Below are 24,657 nucleotides of genomic sequence, written 5' to 3'. Positions count from 1 at the left end.
CGGACATTTTTAAGACCAAACGACTAAAACTGATTAATTGAGAAAATATTTGACAGATAATTGATAATGAAAATAATCATTAGTTGCAGCCTGAATAGATTCAGTCTGATGTACATGTTGAGGTTTATCATCTCCTCTCTGCATGATGTTCATCTGCTGACTCATCACATACCAGCTTCATCACCGCTGACCTGCGTTACTTCATTCACCATCATCATCATCGTCGTCTTTGTATTCCTTCGACTCATGAAGAAGCTTTTCATCACTTCCTGTCTGTTATTAGACTGTGAATGTGAAGTGATGCTCACATGTGAACAAACCAACACGTGACTTTCCTGACTCTCTGTCAGTCTGCTGTTCCCCTGCCGCCTCTTCTATCCCACATTTTAATCACATTTCACAGTCACTGAACACTGACTGCACTCGTAAAGAAGTGAAATATAATCCTCCAGGCTGTGTATTGTTTTATACTGCAGCGGAGTTGTGAAGTCTTTAGGATCTTTTGTCATGTTAAGATCTCTGCAGAGCTGTTGGGTTCGTGTTTCCTGTGAAAGAGTAAAGAGATGGATATGGGGGATACTTGACTGGAGGATCTGGCAACCCTCGACTTCAAGCTGTACAGCAGCAGTCGAGACGATGATGAACAGACGTCGGGGTTTAAAGAATTAAAATGTTCTTTACTGCACAAAACTAACATCAGTTAATATTAGATTTAAATGTCAGATTTTAATTGTTTTTAGATCATTTGTGACGTGACGTCATTTAATCAACTTTAACTTTAATTATTGAACTGTTGCCAACTATTAGAATAAATGGCAACTATTTATATAATAATAATAAAAAAGGTCGTTATAATCTCCTAAAGCCCTTGATGACGTCTTCAGGTGGTTTGTTGAGTTTACTGTCACAGAAGAAGAAGAAAACATCACATTTGAGCATCTAGAACCAGCTGATGTTTGCTATTTTTGCTTAAAAATGACAATAGTTGCATAATTTTTTGTGGATCAATCAGTCAGCTAATCATTGCAGGTCTGAATGTGTAGAAGTTGTTGTTTATCATCAGTAACGCTTCATGATTTTGATTCTAAATTGAATATTGATTGAAAGCAAAAACAGGATCAGTGATTCTCTCAGTATTTATTTCCTGTCTGTCGTCGCTTCCTGCGCACGTCTGAACAACAACAACAACAACAACAACGTTTCAAAGAGACGCAGCTGCAGCTGTTTCACTCTGAGACAACAACAGAACAGTTGTGAGGAGTGTCTGTAGGAGGCTCTGATACACACTTTACTACAGTTGGAAACATATTGACAGATTGGAACTTCCTGGATCAATAACTCATAACTGAAACGCTGTTAACACACAAACAAACAAAAAAAGCCTCTTTCCTACCGTAGTGATGCAGCCGTCGTCCAGCTGGACTGATGATTCTACACCTGGAGGCTGTTTACAGGTGAAACTAGCAGCTCTGCTCTCTGTTGTTGTGTTAAACAGATTGTTCACATTTGACTGCTGAAAGAATTTATTGTTATTTATTTAAATGATCATATGGTCTTAGTGTGGTACATTCCAAAAACAATATGGCGGTTATATCACACTCGATACCATGTATCTGTGTATCATGTATCCCTGTATGTATACATACATACAGATATATTACATGTATGTATATATACATAAATGTAATATATCTGTATGTATATATACATAAAGATATATCACATTTTTGTATATATACATACAGATATATTACATGTATTTATATATCAGTGGCGGCTGGTAACTCAAAACATTGGGGAGGACAGGAGGAAAACCAACATGGAATCTTACAACAAACCGCATCACACTATATCATTTTCTCTACCTGATGAAATCAGAGGGGTGGGGGGACAATTTTATATGCCAATAAAACAATTTGCTCTCAAAAACAAAAACCCCTGAGTGGTGAAAAGGCTGCTTCTTTAAAGATATTTAGCATATACATATTGTTTCTAAACAAAGAAGAGCTCATTTTAGCCATGAAGTAGTTCAGATGTGTGATTTTACCAACAAAGTGAAATTCAAATTTATAGTATTGCTCTATTGTGACAACAGATTAATGTTCTCATCAGAAACAGACAAGATATCACATGATTTACAGATGTTTTCTATGTATGCTCTTAGTATACGGAAATATATAAAGTAGCACAAAGCTTATAATGTGATACAGGAACAGATCAGTGCTGAATACTAGAAAGACTGAACACTAAAAACATTCACAGATCTAAAAGTGTAGGTTCACATCAGAAAGTATTAATGCATGTATCAAATACATGACTCACACACTCTTATCTATGTGCACGACATACAAAATATAGTCTACAAACCTGACATGTTAACACTTACTATTCTAGTTACTTTAAGCTTATTACTCAATATATGGCTCAGCTTAAAAACGAACTAAAGAAACTGTCAGAAGCAAGCAGCCAGACCACCTGCACTCATTCACTAATCATACAACATCAACAGGTGACTGAACAACCACTCAATTAAAAACTGGATCAATTCCGCATGAATGAGTGAGTCCAGACAGCTCACTGTAACTTCAACAAGCAAACTACCCATAACACATTATATGTATATCTCTGCTGCACTCTTGTTAAGGAGATAAATTCACATAACAGCCACACAGATACATGTAACCATCAGAGATGAAATTAGCAACCAAAGAGACAGAGAGAGAGAAGCTGTATCTGACTCACGTTATCTGATGTCTTCTTCTTTCTATCATGGAGATGAAGTATTCATGTCATAACATCCATTTGTGGCTGTTGGTCATCTTGTTTATCAGTTAACAAAACTTTATGGCTGCTGGTTAACCAGTCTGATATCATTAACAACAATGACAAACAAGCTAACTCTCCTGGTTGTTTCTCCGGTTGCTTCTCTCTCCAGCCGCTCCCTGGCGGTGTCCTGCTGCTGCTGCGCTGCACAGTCCAGATAATTTCTCCCATTAGCTTAACAACAGTCCTTAACAGTCCTTCCATGGATGTATAAAGAGTCCTTCAGGCTGCTAACACAAGCCAGCTGGTGCGGTGGCTAACGCAAGGAGCTATCTACTGCTGCTACTCTGCCTTACAGTGGAGAGAATGGAAGATGAAATCTGGAAACTATCACTGGACCAACTCGATGTCAATATTACAGTCTGGTTGTTGATTGGTTAGGGAGGACAGCCTCCCTTGGAGCATCATTTTACGTGTCTTGGCCAATCACAGATTAGCATGAAAAAAAATGTACATTAAATTGATGTAAGAGATCCCGCCCTGCGGAGGACAGCAGGCTCCCGTCCTCCTCTACCCCCCACCCCCCACTCTCCCCCACTACCGCTTCACACACACTGCTCTTTCTCCTCCCGCCCTGTAGGTGTCGCTGTTGAAGCATTTTAACCAGAATTTCAATAATGGATTTTTTCCAAAGAGGAGAAAAAAAATATTTTATAAATAATACTGAGATTTGGTAATGGTTTATTTCAACCAAATATTCTTTTTTATATTTTGATCTCCCTCTGCCTCTCAAAAAATAGAGGAGGATCAACCTCCTCTGTCTCTATGGACCAGCCTCCACTGGTATATATACATACAGATATATTACATGTATGTATATGTCTTTTTAAAGAAGAGGTGAAAATGTAAATGACGGCCGTCAGTGTGCAGCTGTGTGTGGTCGGGTGTGTTTGGTCATGTGTGTCTGTGCAGAAACATCACAGGTGTCACATGTTACCTGAAGACAGCAGCATCCATCTTGTTTTGTCTTTCTTCTGCCAGAGCTTCATCTGCGTTCATAGCTGATGTCTGTCTGAGCTCGACAGCAAACAACCTGCTCCCATCACGCACACACACGCACACGCACACACTCACGCACACACACACACACACACACACACACACACACACACACACACACACACACTTGGAGGCAGAGGTGCAGATGCTTCCTCTCAGCATCACTGGTACATGCAGGAGGAGGTAAAACACATCTGTCACTGACATGGATCCAACACCGAGACGTGTTGTAAACAGCGACTGTCACGCTGTACCGACCCGTTTCTGTGAGCTCAGATTACAGGTTGTTTCTGATTGGCTCCTGCACACTTCAACACTGAGTCACATGATGAACTTCACCAACACACAGCAGCTGATTTTAAACACACTGAACGCTTCCTGTGTGAAAACGATGTGTCAGTTTGAGATTAAAACACTTTATTTTACATTCTTATATTCATTTCCTGGAGCAGTTCTCAGTCATTTGCAGGTATTTAACACTTGATTTTTAGAGAAGATGGTTTAGTTGTTCATGATATTTGGGTTCATATGTACTGTAGCTACTTTTTTCAGTAATTAATAATGAATAATTTAATTTAAAAGTAGCTGCTGTGTAACTTTTCTTTCTCTGGTCATAACTGTAAATGATTTATATCATTTTATAGCATTTGGGAAATGAGCTCAACCTAATATACTAACACACAAAACTACATATTAGTAGTAATATTTCTGTCAGTTAAAGAATTAAGAATCACATTTATAAAGACTAGGAAGGACTAGGACTAAGAAAATGAACAACTAATGCATTCAAATATCAACTAAACCAACTTAACACTATTTTCTGTTTCTTCTGATATTTTGTACCAAATTGCAGCGTCGTCTGTAAAATGTCCTAAAAATTAACCGTTAAATATCTGAAAATTACTCCGAACATTTACAGGAAATGAGCACAAAGTTAAAGGATCTGTAAAATAAACTCCTTAAAGCTCTAAATGATTTATTTATTGGAAACACATGTTCAGTCGTGTGTGTGTGTGTGTGTGTGTGTGTGTGTGTGTGTGTGTGTGTGTGTGTGTATTTTGGTTGTGAATGAATATTTTTCATCATAGTTTTGGTTGATAAAATCTGTACATCGTGTGTAACTTGCCTGTTGCCGTAGCAACTTCACCATGTGAATTAGTTGTAGCAGGTTGTTGTGAGTTGACTCCCCACATAAACATCAGGGATTAAAAAAAAAAAGTATTTTAAGACATTTTTCTAAACTAAAATGTGTTTACATGTATAATACAAGTAGTGTGCAGTCTAGAGAGAGAGAGAGTGTGTGTGTGTGTGTGTGTGTGTTTGTGTGTGCGTGTGTGCGTGTGTGTGTGTGTGTGTGTGAGTGTGTGTGTGTGTGTGTGACGGTGAGGCTGTAGCTCGTCTACCATCTGAAAGCAGCGAGACCTGCAGAGACGTGACAGCAGCTGCTACACACACACACACACACACACACACACACACATGCTCCCCGTCGGGTCTTACAACCTGACGCCTTGAGGACATTTACATTATTTATGTGATCTTCTAAATTTGATTTGAATAAATAAACTCCTGGTAGTTAAACTACAGAGTCCGTCTGTCCGTCTGTCTGTATTTTAGATCCAGTTTACTGTAACTTGCTCTCAGTGACTCGTCTCCGTTGCAGGAGTTAAATGTGAAAACTGACATTTCCTTAAATTCTGTCATGTAAATAAATGTGACATTTCTTCAGCTGGATGTTTTGTTTTATAAAAACATTACAGTCACACACAAGTTGCAGTGAATCAGAAGAACAAGCTGTGAGATTTTATTAAGACATGAAGTGAACGTTACAGTGCAGTGAAACCAGACGTCAGTAACATTTCCTCCTCACACACGTTCATCTCTTCATCCATCAGCAGCAGCTTTCACAATCTCCTCCAAAGCTTCTAAACATTCATCTTAAAATGATCCACTCATCTGTCCCTGATCTTTACTTTACCAAGACATCTGTGACTACTGTTTGGATAAATAATCAGCAGTTTCTCTCAGCTGTTTGTTATAAAGGCAGCAGGCTGAGTGAAGTTAACACTGACATAGTATTATAGATATTATGAAATATGTTGCTCACATGTTGTTTGTCTGAGCTAGTCTCCACACTGACATACAGAACTAATATCTGATGGATTCAGATGAACTTTGGTTCCTCAGAGAATGAATCCTACTGACTTTTCTTCCAGCACATTTATGCTTTAAACCTTTTTAATGACCAAACACCTGAAAAACTAAAGACAGTCCCGTCAGCCTCATCCATACTTCATGTTTAGTGCTAATATTAGCATGCTAACACACAAAACTAGACATGGTAAACATGGAAAACATCTGTTTAGTAGGACTGTAGTCTGCTCTATTAGTTGGTCGATATGCTCTCGTACGATTAAATTCTCATTGGTTGAATAATCTCAGTGTTATTTTCATAAGGAGAAAAGTGCTACATCAACAGCTTTCCAGGATTAATCCATTATTTCCTGCGGCGGGGGGGGGGGGGGGACTAACAAATTACCTGTAGTTTTCACAGCTTTGAACTCGCCCAACCTGATGGAGCCTGGGTCTAACTGGACTCAACGTTTACTGAATCTGTGTTTCTCCTGTAATAATATCAACGAACCCCCGCCAGGCCAAAAGATATTTTTTTAATACCAAGAATAACGCTACATATCAGTAGGGTAACTCCGTTTAGGAATAGGGCAGCGCTTAGTATGTTTGCATAGTGAGCGGGAAAGAGCGGCGGGAAAGTGAGGGTGGATGTTAGCGGAGCAGAGGAAAAGGTTAACGGTGAGTTGTAAATGTACAGAACAGAATACAGTTTAACAGTTAATAAATGTTAAAAAGTCACGTCTGATGTTTCCCTGAATGCTGGAGAAGTGAAGGAGGTTAGCTCCAAAGTTAGCATCAATGGGTTAGCCTAGCCTGAGGAGGCGAAACGGAGAAATGTGAGTTCACCCCCCCACCCGCTACTAATCAATTAGTTGAAGATTATGTACGATTTCAGTCGACCAAGATTTTCTTTGGTTGACTACATCCCTGATGTTCAGCTTTTAATTCACATGAGATGGACTCATCTGTGAGAGTTGTCATGCAGCAGTGAAAGGAGGCTGAAATAATAAAAACTTGAACATGAAGCAGTTCTGACATCCTTCAAATGATTCAAAACAATGAAAGTCACTTTTTTCACAATCGGTTCACTTTGGAATGAAATTCTTACACTTTGATGTTTAATCTTTATCTTTATTCTGTGTTCAGTGTTTTGTGATTATTAAAGATTCATGTGTTCACTGAATTCATTCATGTTTGCATCTTCGCTCATTATACTGGATCAGTGTTAAAGCTGAAGTTTAGCAAGTGACTCATGCATTTATTATAACATCCCTGATGTGTTTATTAGTGTGTGTGTGTGTGTGTGTGTGTGTGTGTGTGTGTGTGTGTGTGTGTGTGTGTGTGTGTGTGTGTGTGTACCATGAGACGGGGAGCTACGAGACACACAAACACACATGATCACAAGGATCAGTGAGTTAACCAGATGACTGCAGTTAACTGGAGTTTACGCTGAGTTCAGTTGCCATGGTAACCGACACCTACTGACCAATCGGCTGTAAGAAGAATCTGAGTCGCTGTCTTTACGGTTAGCCTGTAGTTTCTGGGGTAACCATGGCGCCGTGTTTGGTTTATAACTTCAACGATGATGTGTCAAACCGCCCCGTCTCTATAGCAACAGCAGCTGAGGCTCATGGGTAGGGATAGTCTAATATTTGATGATGAATCTCGATGTTGGCTGACAATAATGTTGCATTATAGGGATGTTTTGTGCGTGTGGGTCCTCCAGGACGATGAAATAAACAAGATAAATAAGTCAAACTGCTGTCAGAACATAAACATATATGATGGTTTCATCATCCGTCATCGTTATTAAACACAATACATCTTTGACATGTGAATACAAAAAGAGGAAAAACATTTCACAGCTATGTAACATATATTAATATACTCAGTGTGTTTAGTATTTGGTGACTGCTGTATTATTATTATTATTATTATTATTATTATTATTATTATTATTATTATTGTTATTATTATTGTTATTATTATTATTATTATATTTTCTATTGCTTCTTGTTGTGTTTTAGTGCTGAACTCAGTGAAACAGACTTCACAGTGAACGAATGTCTCATTAGAATAATAATTGTATGTTTGGATCTGCTGCTCTGATGTGTTGATGTTGTCACTTCACAGGTATCACAGTGTTATAATAAATATATATATATATATTCATATATATCTACGACGGTGCTGCATGAACAGTCTGTAACCAGGAACTTGTTTCAGCTGCAGGAGTTCATCACAGTTGGATTGATGAGCTGAGAGTTGATCCAGGATTTAGTGAAACTGGATCGATCAGAGTCTGAGGAGGCCGACGCTCCTGTTTGTGTCTGAGGTCCAGGAGGTGTTGATGTTAGAGAGGAGGTGGCGTTGTGTTGTGTTGTGTTGTGTTGTGTTTAGGGATGCACGATATTGGATTTTTATCTGATATGCCGATATTTCCAACTCATTGTGGTCGATGCTGATATATGCTCATATTTATTCCAGCTGGCTGAGGAGACTATTATACATGCAGCATAGATTGTACTAATAATGATCAATAAAGACAATATATGAAGGAAGAACTCAGGAAGACTGGAGTTCAGGAGCTCAGCATTAAAACTTTAATGAACCTGCCAAGTGGGAGCAGCAGTAGAGTTTTCATTGAGTTTATTAGACAGACAGGATTAATGTGTAGGATTTAATCTCTGGTCCACACTCCGGACCAGAAGGTGGCGCTAATGCACCTAATACGCTGGTTACCAACCGCCGTTATAAACCAAAAAGAAGAAGTTTCTTTTCCCCAAACAGAGTGATACATCCTGTCAGCCGAGGTGTTTCCTATCTGTGCAGCTGAACACAGCAGCTCCTCCGTGGACTGTTTCACCCTGATGGTCCAGACCAGCTGCTTCTTCCCACTTTAACCTGAATAACAAACCGGGGCTCGGTGCTCCGGTTGGATCCACATGGAGAGCCGAGGCTAACGTTAGCTGAGAGGCTAGCGGAGCGTTAGCCGCAGCATGACCGGAGGGAAGCACAGCTAGCTAGCCTCCGCTAGCAGCAGCAGGTCTGACGGAGGAAACACCGGGACCGTCAGGGTGAAACAGTCGGTGGAGGGAAACACAGTCAGGCGGCGGAGGAGAAGGAGGCATATCTGCCTCTCATAATCCACAGAAAATGTTCATTTCAGGCCGATATTTCATTTTAGAGCTTTAATCAGCCGATACCGATGACGTGCTGATAACATCGTGCATCCCTAGTTGTGTTGTGTTGTGTTGTGTTGTGTTGTGTTGTGTGTTGTGTTGTGTTGTGTTGCGTTGTGTTGTGTTGTGTTGTGTTGTGTTGTTTGTTGTGTTGTGTGGGCAGGTGATGGAGCCTCAGCAGTGTGTGTGTTGTGTGTGTGTTGTGTGTGTGTGTGTGTGTATCTGCTGGATCAATCATTCAGACTGATTGGTTTGAGGAAGAATCAGATGTGTGTGTGTGTGTGTTTGTCGGTGTCCTCTCCAGTGGTCTTCTGTTACCGTGGAAACGAAAGAGCAGCCTTTAGGATGGAGCGTCGGGAGGCGTCGGCAGTCAGAACGAAGAGGAATTTCTGAGGGAAATAAGAGGAAAGATGGAGGCAGACAGACGGGAGAGTCAGAGGGCAACGAAGGAAAGCCGGATTTAGAAAAAGGAAGAAATGAAAGATGAAAAGAGTCAGACGGAGGCTTTCAGACGGAGGGATGAGAGGTGTAGGGTGGCAGCAGGGAGTAGAGGTTAGACGCATAGATCTGAAGGATACAGAGAAGAAATTAAAAACCAAAGGAAACAGAGAGAGATGATGATGATGATGATGATGATGATGATGATGGAGGGAGATGGAGGAGGAGGAGAGAAACAGACACTGATGTTATTTCAGTTCACTTACAGATCTATGTAATAATGTTGAAGGTTTGCTTCACTGCAAACATCATCACAGCTGTTTAATTAAAGCTGAAACAAACAGATGTGATGAAATTATTACTTTTCTCTGCATCGCTGTTAAAACAGAAATACAATAAGTTACAAGTTAAGAAGTTTAAAAGCTCTTATATACAAAAATAAAATAAATGTGTTTAGTGATGGATTCATATGAAAAGAAAAGAACTGTTTTAATGCGCCACATTAAAAAGTCTCATGTTTGAATCTGTGTGTTTTTTCTTCCTTCTTTTCTTTCTTTTGATAGATTTTAAATCACGTTATCTCATTAATAATATATCAGAGCATTTCTCTTTATTTTTTTTTATGCTGCTGTTGAGTTCGTCGTTATGACGCGGATCCATTTCAGGATATTTCTATATTCTTTATAAGTTCTTATGACATATTTTCTTATTTGTGTTTCACGTTATAACGTCATCGTTCTATCTTTATTAAATCCCAAAACAGAAATGAACTTTATCTCATTAAAACTAGAAACCTTTCATGTTTAAAAAGATCGATGCTTGGAGACGCCGCAGGCTGCAGCAGCTCATGTTATAACTGGAAAGCTTTGTTTTAATGAGATGCGTTAAGTTTTTGAAATAACGAGATGATCCATGAGACTCATTTTCATACTAAAAACAAAGATCAGAGCAGAGAGAAGCAGTGTTTGTTATGAATGTTTCTAATATGTGTCTGTGGGCAGATTTAGACGCTGATGACAGTTTGGCTCAACAACAACAGTAAATGAAGTGAACAGATGGAGCCAGACAAGCTAACATGCTAAATGATCACATCCACTCATTAATACTACTCCATGTAATTCAGTTAATAACTGATCTGACATTCATTTGACGGACTGTTCTGTCGCAGCCTGAGTGCAGCGAGCAGCCGGCGAGTCACAGACAACATGAAACAATCATTTATGCAGCTCTGTTTGTAATAGTTAGTATATAGTTAGTAATAGTTTTGTCCTCATAAAGACCAGTTAAAGTCTTTGGAAACAGCAGCAGGTTCCCAGTGTTCCCAGTGTGTTAAACCAGCAGTCAGGTGTCTGTAATCATTCCTCCTGTTCATACTGGATATTAAAAGTCTGTGTGAAGCTTCAGCAGTCTGAGTTAGTCATATCAAGTGGATATCTGACACATTTACAGTCTTTTTAACATCAAATTCCCTCTTTGTGTTTCCTCGGACAGTGTTTCCCTGTTGAGCTGCAGGTGGAAGTATAGTAACAAAAAGAGGGACTTTGGCACTAAAAAGACTGTAACGTTGAAAGATATCTACTTGATTTGACTCATTTGGACGCTGAAGCTTCATATTAGCTTCAGATAAACTTTTAAATAATAAAAAACGTGTTCATTTAGGACAGACATGAAGAACTGTGAACCGTCCTTTAAAGCTTTGATCCTGTAGATGTTGTGTGTGGTGGTTTATTGAGAACACTGACAGCAGCAGCAGGTTGAACATTAACTCCATCTGTAAACTTCTTCTGTGAATGTTTGCTGAGGATTTTCTTCAGTTTGAGGAGGTTTAATTGATTATCGTTCTTTCTGTTATTTCCCTCCAGTTTCTCCTTTTCTCTTCTGTCTTTGTACGTTTATGAAGTAGTTTCATGAAGTCCATGAACAGAAAATGAATCACCAACCATTCTGATGATCATTTTGAGTCATTTTTAAAGGACCAGTATGTAGAATTTACTGGCATCTATCAGAACAGACTAAGATAATATTATGTGTGTTATAATCGTTGTGTTTTCGTTACCTCAGAATGAGCCTTTATATCTACAGTAGCCTAGAATGGACAAACCGAACACCGGCTCTAGAGAGGGCCACCGTAGGTTCTGTCATCTTAAACAACTATTGATTGTTCAGTAATCAATGAGGGAAATTCCTTAAAATTTGCATTTCTGATTCAGATTGGAAACACTCACTCTGGTGACGGCTGATGTGTCTGAGATAAACACACAAAGACGTTTCACTGATAAAATCTGAACCCTCAGTATTTAACTTGACCTGTTTTCACATCTTTTAGAGCTTCAGTAATCAGCTGATCAACAGGAAATGAATCAACAGCTGTTTGGAAAATTGAATAATCGGTCTAGTCATGTTTTTACTTAAAAATATCAAATCTTTTCTGTTTCCTGTGATGATTTGATGCCTTTTTGGGGCATATATGACAGTAACTGAAACTCTTTGGGTTTTGAACTGTTGGTTGAACAAAACATTCTACTTTTTAGACAAAATGATAGATTAATTAATGACGAAAATATTGATTTGTTGCAGCTCTACATTTATAACTATTGTACTGACAGCACACTCAAAATGATAAGAACTAGTTTTTCAGTAGTTCTTCAGTCCACAGTGAGAGACGGCGGCTGTATCGTGACTGTACAGACAGATGAGATACTCTGTGGTTTCATGAATAATTGATGCAATATGTTTTAGTGGAGAGAATGAGAGAGCAGAAGGAGGGAAGGATCAGATGGGGATTCCTTGTTAATGGAGGCTGGAAGAGTTTGCAGAGGTTCAGTCATATAAAACATGTGTGTTACATGTTGTACAGACTCTGTTTGTTCCTCTCAGGTCAGATTTAAATCACTCCGTGACCCAAACAATTACTGTTGGGGTCTATTAATAATCCACTAACTCCGACATGCAGAGTGAAGACGTTCAGAATGACTATAAACACATTCGATTTCTGACGTGGTTGAACATGTAAGAACCAGTTCTGAGCAACTGGAAATCAGCATAAAACAGCTGCCAGCAGGTGACCTGACTCCTTTCACACTGCAGCAACTAAACTGTCAGTAATAGTTTCCACTGCAACACAACTAAACTGTCAGTAATAGTTTCACACTGCATCAACTAAACTGTCAGTAATAGTTTCACACTGCAACACAACTAAACTGTGTCAGTAATAGTTTCCACTGCAACAACTAAACTGTCAGTAATAGTTTCACACTGCAACACAACTAAACTGTGTCAGTAATAGTTTCCACTGCAACACAACTAAACTGTCAGTAATAGTTTCCACTGCAACACAACTAAACTGTGTCAGTAATAGTTTCCACTGCATCAACTAAACTGTCAGTAATAGTTTCCACTGCATCAACTAAACTGTGTCAGTAATAGTTTCCACTGCATCAACTAAACTGTCAGTAATAGTTTCCACTGCATCAACTCAACTGTGTCAGTAATAGTTTCCACTGCAACAACTAAACTGTCAGTAATAGTTTCCACTGCATCACAACTAAACTGTGTCAGTAATAGTTTCCACTGCAACAACTAAACTGTGTCAGTAATAGTATCACACTGCAGCAACTAAACTGTGTCAGTAATAGTATCACACTGCATCAACTAAACTGTGTCAGTAATAGTTTCCACTGCAGCAACTAAACTGTCAGTAATAGTTTCCACTGCATCACAACTAACCTGTCAGTAATAGTTTCCACTGCAGCAACTAAACTGTGTCAGTAATAGTTTCCACTGCAACAACTAAACTGTGTCAGTAATAGTATCACACTGCAGCAACTAAACTGTGTCAGTAATAGTATCACACTGCATCAACTAAACTGTGTCAGTAATAGTTTCCACTGCAGCAACTAAACTGTGTCAGTAATAGTTTCACACTGCAGCAACTAAACTGTGTCAGTAATAGTTTCCACTGCATCAACTAAACTGTGTCAGTAATAGTTTCCACTGCAGCAACTAAACTGTGTCAGTAATAGTTTCCACTGCAACAACTAAACTCTCAGTAATAGTTTCCACTGCAACAACTAAACTGTGTCAGTAATAGTTTCCACTGCAACAACTAAACTGTCAGTAATAGTTTCCACTGCAGCAACTAAACTGTGTCAGTAATAGTTTCACACTGCAGCAACTAAACTGTGTCAGTAATAGTTTCCACTGCATCAACTAAACTGTGTCAGTAATAGTTTCCACTGCAACAACTAAACTCTCAGTAATAGTTTCCACTGCAACAACTAAACTGTGTCAGTAATAGTTTCCACTGCAACAACTAAACTGTGTCAGTAATAGTTTCCACTGCAACAACTAAACTCTCAGTAATAGTTTCACACTGCAACACAACTAAACTGTGTCAGTAATAGTTTCCACTGCAACAACTAAACTCTCAGTAATAGTTTCCACTGCAACAACTAAACTGTGTCAGTAATAGTTTCCACTGCAACAACTAAACTGTCAGTAATAGTTTCCACTGCAACACAACTAAACTGTGTCAGTAATAGTTTCCACTGCAACAACTAAACTGTCAGTAATAGTTTCCACTGCAGCAACTAAACTGTCAGTAATAGTTTCTACTGCAACAACTAAACTGTCAGTAATAGTTTCCACTGCAACACAACTAAACTGTCAGTAATAGTTTCCACTGCAACACAACTAAACTGTGTCAGTAATAGTTTCCACTGCAACACAACTAAACTGTGTCAGTAATAGTTTCCACTGCAACACAACTAAACTGTCAGTAATAGTTTCCACTGCAACAACTAAACTGTCAGTAATAGTTTCCACTGCAACACAACTAAACTGTGTCAGTAATAGTTTCCACTGCATCAACTAAACTGTGTCAGTAATAGTTTCCACTGCAACACAACAAAACTGTGTCAGTAATAGTTTCTACTGCAACAACTAAACTGTCAGTAATAGTTTCCACTGCAACACAACTAACCTGTCAGTAATAGTTTCCACTGCAGCAACTAAACTGTCAGTAATAGTTTCCACTGCATCAACTAAACTGTGTCAGTAATAGTTTCCACTGCAACACAACTAAACTGTGTCAGTAATAGTTTCTACTGCAACAACTAAACTGTCAGTAATAGTTTCCACTGCAACACAACTAAACTGTCAGTAATAGTTTCCACTGCAACACAACTAAACTGTGTCAGTAATAGTTTCCACTGCAACACAACTAAACTGTGTCAGTAATAGTTTCCACTGCAACACAACTAAACTGTCAGTAATAGTTTCCACTGCAACAACTAAACTGTCAGTAATAGTTTCCACTGCAACACAACTAAACTGTGTCAGTAATAGTTTCCACTGCAGCAACTAAACTGTGTCAGTAATAGTTTCCACTGCAACACAACTAAACTGTGTCAGTAATAGTTTCCACTGCAACACAACTAAACTGTCAGTAATAGTTTCCACTGCAACACAACTAAACTGTGTCAGTAATAGTTTCCACTGCAACACAACTAAACTGTGTCAGTAATAGTTTCCACTGCAACAACTAAACTGTCAGTAATAGTTTCCACTGCAACACAACTAAACTGTGTCAGTAATAGTTTCCACTGCAACACAACTAAACTGTGTCAGTAATAGTTTCCACTGCAGCAACTAAACTGTGTCAGTAATAGTTTCCACTGCAACACAACTAAACTGTCAGTAATAGTTTCCACTGCAACAACTAACCTATCAGTAATAGTTTCCACTGCAACACAACGAAACTGTCAGTAATAGTTTCCACTGCAACACAACTAAACTGTGTCAGTAATAGTTTCCACTGCAACACAACTAAACTGTCAGTAATAGTTTCCACTGCAACAACTAACCTGTCAGTAATAGTTTCCACTGCAACACAACGAAACTGTCAGTAATAGTTTCCACTGCAACACAACGAAACTGTCAGTAAGAGTTTCCACTGCAACAACTAAACTGTGTCAGTAATAGTTTCCACTGCAACACAACTAAACTGTCAGTAATAGTTTCCACTGCAACACAACTAAACTGTGTCAGTAATAGTTTCCACTGCAACAACTAAACTGTGTCAGTAATAGTTTCCACTGCAACACAACTAAACTGTCAGTAATAGTTTCCACTGCAACACAACTAAACTGTGTCAGTAATAGTTTCCACTGCAACAACTAAACTGTGTCAGTAATAGTTTCCACTGCAACACAACTAAACTGTCAGTAATAGTTTCCACTGCAGCAACTAAACTGTGTCAGTAATAGTTTCCACTGCAACACAACTAAACTGTGTCAGTAATAGTTTCCAGTGCAGCAACTAAACTGTGTCAGTAATAGTTTCCACTGCATCACAACTAAACTGTGTCAGTAATAGTTTCCACTGCAGCAACTAAACTGTGTCAGTAATAGTTTCCACTGCAACACAACTAAACTGTGTCAGTAATAGTTTCCACTGCAGCAACTAAACTGTCAGTAATAGTTTCCACTGCATCACAACTAAACTGTGTCAGTAATAGTTTCCACTGCAGCAACTAACCTGTCAGTAATAGTTTCCACTGCAGCAACTAAACTGTGTCAGTAATAGTTTCCACTGCAGCAACTAACCTGTCAGTAATAGTTTCCACTGCAGCAACTAAACTGTGTCAGTAATAGTTTCCACTGCATCACAACTAAACTATGTCAGTAATAGTTTCCACTGCAACACAACTAAACTGTCAGTAATAGTTTCCACTGCATCACAACTAAACTGTCAGTAATAGTTTCCACTGCAGCAACTAAACTGTGTCAGTAATAGTTTCCACTGCAACACAACTAAACTGTGTCAGTAATAGTTTCCACTGCATCACAACTAAACTGTGTCAGTAATAGTTTCCACTGCAACAACTAAACTGTGTCAGTAATAGTTTCCACTGCAACACAACTAAACTGTGTCAGTAATAGTTTCCACTGCAACACAACTAAACTGTGTCAGTAATAGTTTCCACTGCAGCAACTAAACTGTCAGTAATAGTTTCCACCGCAACACATCTAAACTGTGTCAGTAATAGTTTCCACTGCAGCAACTAAACTGTGTCAGTAATAGTTTCCACTGCAGCAACTAAACTGTGTCAGTAATAGTTTCCACTGCATCACAACTAAACTGTGTCAGTAATAGTTTCCACTGCATCAACTAAACTGTGTCAGTAATAGTTTCCACTGCATCACAACTAAACTGTGTCAGTAATAGTTTCCACTGCAACAACTAAACTGTGTCAGTAATAGTTTCCACTGCATCAACTAAACTTTGTCAGTAATAGTTTCCACTGCATCAACTAAACTGTGTCAGTAATAGTTTCCACTGCATCACAACTAAACTGTGTCAGTAATAGTTTCCACTGCAACAACTAAACTGTGTCAGTAATAGTTTCCACTGCATCAACTAAACTGTGTCAGTAATAGTTTCCACTGCAACACAACTAAACTGTGTCAGTAATAGTTTCCACTGCAACACAACTAAACTGTCAGTAATAGTTTCCACTGCAACAACTAAACTGTCAGTAATAGTTTCCACTGCAACACAACTAAACTGTGTCAGTAATAGTTTCCACTGCAGCAACTAAACTGTGTCAGTAATAGTTTCCACTGCAACACAACTAAACTGTGTCAGTAATAGTTTCCACTGCAACACAACTAAACTGTCAGTAATAGTTTCCACTGCAACACAACTAAACTGTGTCAGTAATAGTTTCCACTGCAACACAACTAAACTGTGTCAGTAATAGTTTCCACTGCAACAACTAAACTGTCAGTAATAGTTTCCACTGCAACACAACTAAACTGTGTCAGTAATAGTTTCCACTGCAACACAACTAAACTGTGTCAGTAATAGTTTCCACTGCAGCAACTAAACTGTGTCAGTAATAGTTTCCACTGCAACACAACTAAACTGTCAGTAATAGTTTCCACTGCAACAACTAACCTATCAGTAATAGTTTCCACTGCAACACAACGAAACTGTCAGTAATAGTTTCCACTGCAACACAACTAAACTGTGTCAGTAATAGTTTCCACTGCAACACAACTAAACTGTCAGTAATAGTTTCCACTGCAACAACTAACCTGTCAGTAATAGTTTCCACTGCAACACAACGAAACTGTCAGTAATAGTTTCCACTGCAACACAACGAAACTGTCAGTAAGAGTTTCCACTGCAACAACTAAACTGTGTCAGTAATAGTTTCCACTGCAACACAACTAAACTGTCAGTAATAGTTTCCACTGCAACACAACTAAACTGTGTCAGTAATAGTTTCCACTGCAACAACTAAACTGTGTCAGTAATAGTTTCCACTGCAACACAACTAAACTGTCAGTAATAGTTTCCACTGCAACACAACTAAACTGTGTCAGTAATAGTTTCCACTGCAACAACTAAACTGTGTCAGTAATAGTTTCCACTGCAACACAACTAAACTGTCAGTAATAGTTTCCACTGCAGCAACTAAACTGTGTCAGTAATAGTTTCCACTGCAACACAACTAAACTGTGTCAGTAATAGTTTCCAGTGCAGCAACTAAACTGTGTCAGTAATAGTTTCCACTGCATCACAACTAAACTGTGTCAGTAATAGTTTCCACTGCAGCAACTAAACTGTGTCAGTAATAGTTTCCACTGCAACACAACTAAACTGTGTCAGTAATAGTTTCCACTGCAGCAACTAAACTGTCAGTAATAGTTTCCACTGCATCACAACTAAACTGTGTCAGTAATAGTTTCCACTGCAGCAACTAACCTGTCAGTAATAGTTTCCACTGCAGCAACTAAACTGTGTCAGTAATAGTTTCCACTGCAGCAACTAACCTGTCAGTAATAGTTTCCACTGCAGCAACTAAACTGTGTCAGTAATAGTTTCCACTGCATCACAACTAAACTGTGTCAGTAATAGTTTCCACTGCAACACAACTAAACTGTCAGTAATAGTTTCCACTGCATCACAACTAAACTGTCAGTAATAGTTTCCACTGCAGCAACTAAACTGTGTCAGTAATAGTTTCCACTGCAACACAACTAAACTGTGTCAGTAATAGTTTCCACTGCATCACAACTAAACTGTGTCAGTAATAGTTTCCACTGCAACAACTAAACTGTGTCAGTAATAGTTTCCACTGCAACACAACTAAACTGTGTCAGTAATAGTTTCCACTGCAACACAACTAAACTGTGTCAGTAATAGTTTCCACTGCAGCAACTAAACTGTCAGTAATAGTTTCCACCGCAACACATCTAAACTGTGTCAGTAATAGTTTCCACTGCAGCAACTAAACTGTGTCAGTAATAGTTTCCACTGCAGCAACTAAACTGTGTCAGTAATAGTTTCCACTGCATCACAACTAAACTGTGTCAGTAATAGTTTCCACTGCATCAACTAAACTGTGTCAGTAATAGTTTCCACTGCATCACAACTAAACTGTGTCAGTAATAGTTTCCACTGCAACAACTAAACTGTGTCAGTAATAGTTTCCACTGCATCAACTAAACTTTGTCAGTAATAGTTTCCACTGCATCAACTAAACTGTGTCAGTAATAGTTTCCACTGCATCACAACTAAACTGTGTCAGTAATAGTTTCCACTGCAACAACTAAACTGTGTCAGTAATAGTTTCCACTGCATCAACTAAACTGTGTCAGTAATAGTTTCCACTGCAGCAACTAACCTGTCAGTAATAGTTTCCACTGCAACACAACTAAACTGTGTCAGTAATAGTTTCCACTGCAACACAACTAAACTGTGTCAGTAATAGTTTCCACTGCAGCAACTAACCTGTCAGTAATAGTTTCCACTGCAACACAACTAAACTGTGTCAGTAATAGTTTCCACTGCAACAACTAAACTGTGTCAGTAATAGTTTCCACTGCAACACAACTAAACTGTGTCAGTAATAGTTTCCACTGCAACAACTAAACTGTGTCAGTAATAGTTTCCACTGCAACAACTAAACTGTGTCAGTCTTTCTTTGTTTTTTTCTACCATTACACTCCTACTGCTCACCTGTTCAAACCTAAACTTGACAAGAGTTTCAAAGTAAAGCAGTTTCAAAGTAAGCAGCTGATGTCACTGCATGATCCGTCCAGCTTCATTAAACCATTTAAAAATAAATCCAGTTTTATCCTTCCAACCATCTGTCAGTCTGTATTTACAGACTCAAATATCTCAGCAGCTATCGGATGGATTTTCATGAGATTCATTTTCACACATTCATCTTCCCTTCAGGATGAATTCTAATCTTCTCCTGATCCTCTGACTTTTCATGTAGCGCCACCATCTGGTCAGAGTTACATTTTTGAACATAGCACAGAGCAGCACTGTGTCCATCTGCAGCCTCACTGAGCTGCTCGCATGACTGTAGAGTCTTTGTCTGGTTTTGACTTCAGTCTTGTTGAGATGAAGTGTTTTTATCTGATGGTCTCAGCAGTGAGTCCTGTGTTGAGGCTGTTTATCTGGGACTGGAGATGAAAAACCAAACAGGACTCAACAGCCACAGTTCAAACATTCAGCACACAGACATCAACATGTCTCAGCTTCTCTCTGCTGCCTCTCGGACTCTCAGTCGATGTGAAAACGTTCTTTTCTCTGTTTACTTTCTGTGCTTTTACTGTATGTGTGATATTACCTAAAACAAGTGTGAAGTAGTATTGCGCTGCGAACACAGAACAGCTCTCCTGTCTTTACTAGCAGTTTTAGTTTGATAAACCACAAAAAAATACTTTTCTAGCAGTCAAACAGTGGCACAGCAGGACGGTGAAGTGAGTAAAAGTGATGAACTGTGTTTCACAGCTATTAACAGCCAAAATAAATCAGAACAGACAGAAAATCAAAGAGACACTGAGCTGCATTGAAACTGTTAGAGACTTGAAACAACCTGCTTTTGTTTTTGGTGTTTTTGAGTGTTTTTGATGTCATTCATAGCTACAGTTAAACTTAAACAGCACGTTGTTCATCTTTAGTTGGATTAAATCCAAACCAGTCATGGTGTGAAGTCATTTTACTAAAACTGGATTCTAGTTTCTCAAGTGTGATAAATTCCTGCTCATTGTTTTAACTACAGCTGCAACAATTAGCCGATTAATCGATTAGTTGTCAACTATTAAATTATATTATTGTTATATTAACTATTTTGATAATCGATTAATTGTTTTGAGTTTAAATTTCTCTGATTCCAGCTTCATAAAAGTGAATATGTTCTACTTTCTTTAGTCTCTATGTCAGTAAACTGAAGATCTTTGTCTTTGATGACGTCGTCTCTGAGAAACACTTGATGGACCAAACAACTAATCAATTAATCTAGAAAATCAGCGACAGATGAATCAATAGTGAAAGTAGTTAGTTAGTTGCAGTCCTAATCTGAACATGATAGTAATCTGAATATTTATGGGTTTTGGGCTTTGAAATTGTGCATTTTCACAGTTTTGTGATGTTTTATTGACTATATGATGAATCGATTATTCATTGGGATGAATTGATGACAGTAATAATTATTATTGTCATTGATCCTTTTGTAAAACCAGAGAAACACTGTGAATGTTTAGTTTCTTGGCAGATTCAGACACAACTACCAGGAACATAAACAGGAAGATGAAGTTGTGTGATGACAGACTTGCTTTTTCTACAATCGCTTTACAAGTTGCGACCAGATGTTGGTGTTTTGAAGCCGTGGAAGCCGAGAATGAGGGAAGACCTTTTAAATATTTAATGTCTGCGCTGACGTCCATCTCTCACAAGTGCATCACAGAGAGAACATCCCTTAACTTCCCCTCACATTAACCCTTTAGACCTGAAGAACTGATGAACATTAAACTGCTCTGAATAATAGAAGAAAAATAATGAGCAACGATTAAACGTAATTTTTAAGAAGAAAATGTCCAAATTCTCTGATTCCACCTTCTTAAATATGAATATTTTCTGGTTTCTTTAGTAAACCGAATGTCTTTGTGAACAAAACAAGACATTTGAGGACGTCGTCTTGGTCTTTGGGAAACACTGATTAAGATTTTTTCACCTTTTTCTGACATTTTATAGACCAAACAACTAATCAATTAACTGACAAAATAATCAACAGATGAATCGATAATAATAAATATTGGTAGTTGCAGCTTTAACTCATGTCCCTGTTGGCTGTTCACCTGCATGACACATGTAACGGATGTAACTGGGAGCTACAACATGAGCCGTTAGCTGTTAGACGCTCAACTATCACTGATCAACCCGGTCAGCAGAAGAAAACGTTGGCATTGAACGTTTCTGCAAACCACAGAAACGTTGAATATATACGTTTCAACACGTGAATTACGTATCATATCAACATTTCTACCCATTGAATAATGATGTTTTATGGTGTGACAACGCTGTGGTTCAGGTCTGGTTAGGTTTAGGCACAAAGACCACTTGGTTAGGGTTAGGGGAAAGATCATGGTTTGGGTTAAAATAAAAGGGGTTACGGTTAATGGTTAGGGTAGGGTTAGGGTTTTATTGTTAGGGGTTAGGGTTACGGTTAATGGTTAGGGTAGGGTTAGGGTTTTATTGTTAGGGGTTAGGGTTACGGTTAATGGTTAGGGTAGGGTTAGGGTTTTATTGTTAGGGGTTAGGGGTTAGGGTTACTGTCTCACTAAAAAAGCTGGTTTTCTTGCCAGAAAAACAGCTGCAAATGTCCTGACGTCTCGCTAAAAACACCCACTTTTGTCAGTTGAAACAGGAAGTGGGCATTGGTTTTGGTTTCGAGGTGGTCTCAAACTGTGTTCTCTGCTGATTTCCAACTTACTGACCATCCACCAGCCCCTCCTCCTCCTATACAGGAAAGATCAGCTCATATAGATCACATGTGAATTACGTCACTTTAGAAATGTTGAGATGATTCGTATTCCACGTGTTGAAACGTAGATATTCAACATATCTGTGGTTTGCAGAAACATAAACTGCCAACGTTTTACTCTGGCGACCAGGCTGCACTGATCACTGTGATACTGAAGGAAACTTAAACATGTGATGGTTCTCAGGCAGGTTCTGCAGCTTCTTTTTTCTCTGGTTTCTAAACAGAGTCATGGAGGTTTATTGGTGATGACATCAGAGATGATGATGGAAGTGAACGTCACGCTGAGCGATATCAATATGTGCTTCGTGTCCGTGTGTTCAGATCTGACGTGGATGAGCGATGTGTGAAGAGCTTCTTAATAAAGTGTGACGAATACCTGCAGGATGTGATATGTGTGTGTGTGTGATCCTCTCAGCGTCGTCACTGTGTGCTGTTGGGTTTTGAATAATGGGCCGTTCTGCTGTGTCTAAACCACCTGATAGGATCTGCATAATGATCAGAGATTCCTGTGTAATTTATGGCTGCAGAGGATCTTTTGTGATGTTCAGTGATACTGTGTTTGGATTTGAATAATAGCATGAAGGCAACACAGGAAATGAACAGAGAGCAGCTATAGAAAGGAGATTAATGGCCCTGTGTGTGTGTGTGTGTGTGTGTGTGTGTGTGTGTGTGTGTGTGTGTGCATATAAAAGAGGTACTTTGCTCCAGTTTGAGGTGTTTTATTTCACGTTCTTACATAATATGAGACACGTTTGCTGCTTTAATGATGCAAACAGGATTCAGTGAGTTTATACAGTGAAACATCACTGACATTATGACATCACGTATTTAGTCTTGTGAGTTCACTCTGCATCTTTAGCTCAACCATCAGACTGAATTTAACCTTTCATGCATGAATTATAATAACCTCAGGCAGTGTTTTTATTCCTCTTTAGGCATGAAAACAAATATTCAAACTCGCATTTTTCAAGGAGTTTGTCCAACGTAGTGGACAGATGATTAATCGTCATTTTCTCCCAACATAAAATCAATACTTGGAAATTTTAACAATTGTATTACTCCTTAGTTGTTATTTGATGTTACAAAATTCTATTTACCTGCAAGAGTTTATTACTATATAAGGAGTGGCAAGATATTCCGGCTCGCAGGCGGCCATCTTGGTTTTGAGTAATTTGTGTTGTGTTACGAAGGCTGGCCAGTGGATGGCAGCGTATGGGACGACACACTAGAGTCCAACTATACCATTAAAACCCCATGCATATATAAGAACAGCTGTCCACTGTAGTGACCACTATGCATGAAAGGATTCATGTTAAAACCAGTAAAAAAAAGACACATTTATTATCTCGCCTGTCAGAAATAAAGAAACTTCCTCTAGCTGATCAAGAGAAAGCAGAAATATGTGTTTTGGTCCTAAATGAGACTCCAGATGTGAAACCTCATGTTACAGGAAACAGGAAGTTCAGTGGTGTTTTTAGATGTTGAGAAGGTTGCTGATGCGTCATATCAGCTCGCTCACACTATTATAATTCACTATATTCTGAGTTTAAAGTCAGAAAACAATCTCACGTCTTCAGCTGGTCCAAAACACATCAGCTCAGCTTTTAACAAGATAAACAAAAAGCCGAGAACTGATTCATCTGTCCGTCGTTTTCTAGATAAATCGAGTAGTTGTCGGTGATCAGTGTTTCCTAAACGCCAACATGACGTCTTATTTTATCCACAACTCAAATATCTTCAGTTTACTGTCAAAGAGACGAAAGAAACCAGAAAATATTCACATTTAAGAAGCTGCAATCAGAGAATGATTTAATCAATTATCAAAATAATTGGTGATTAATTTAATGTCTGCAGTCTGAAGCTGTTTACAGTCAAACGTAGATTTGACTGGTTTCAATGACGATTGTTTCATTCTGTTCTGAACCAAGAACCGAGCAGCTAATAAACTCGTCCTGCAGCCTCTGAAGCTCGTTACACCTCCATCGTCTCCCCGCGGCCTCCTCACGCTGCAGAGACACGCCGCCGGCTGCAGAAGCTGCAGGCAGGATGTTTTAAAAAGGCTGAGGATGGTTGAATCGGAGTGTTTGAGGGGATTTTTTCGACGTCTCAGGGGGCCGATAATGCCGCAGGAGAGCAGCGGATCATTCGAACCCGATAAATCAGAATATCTGATGAGTGATGATGCCGTTTGGTTTATAGATGTGTTGTTGTGCTGCAGCTTGTTTTCTTCCAGCT

At 38.8% G+C, this 24,657-nt stretch overlaps 1 protein-coding gene across 2 annotated transcripts in view; it reads left to right on the top strand.

Moving 5' to 3' along the window:
- The window catches only part of LOC121893697 (E3 ubiquitin-protein ligase RNF123), a 159,015-nt gene that overhangs the window by 78,252 nt on the left and 56,106 nt on the right, over positions 1 to 24,657 (top strand). Inside the window, exon 37 of one of the 2 annotated variants that reach the window (XM_042405648.1) lies at positions 9,442 to 10,098. The exons of the other annotated variant lie outside the window; for it this stretch is intronic. Coding sequence (XP_042261582.1) covers positions 9,442 to 9,481 — 40 coding nt within the window. The 3' untranslated portion in view covers positions 9,482 to 10,098. Of the gene's footprint in view, positions 1 to 9,441; positions 10,099 to 24,657 lie in introns of those variants that run through there. 2 annotated transcript variants of the gene reach the window in all.

The sequence above is a fragment of the Thunnus maccoyii genome, chromosome 3 (genome assembly GCF_910596095.1).
Source record: "Thunnus maccoyii chromosome 3, fThuMac1.1, whole genome shotgun sequence".
Taxonomy (NCBI): Eukaryota; Metazoa; Chordata; class Actinopteri; order Scombriformes; family Scombridae; genus Thunnus; species Thunnus maccoyii.
The sequence above is the reverse complement of the archived record's forward strand: the minus strand, read 5'-3'. Positions and strand labels throughout refer to the sequence as shown.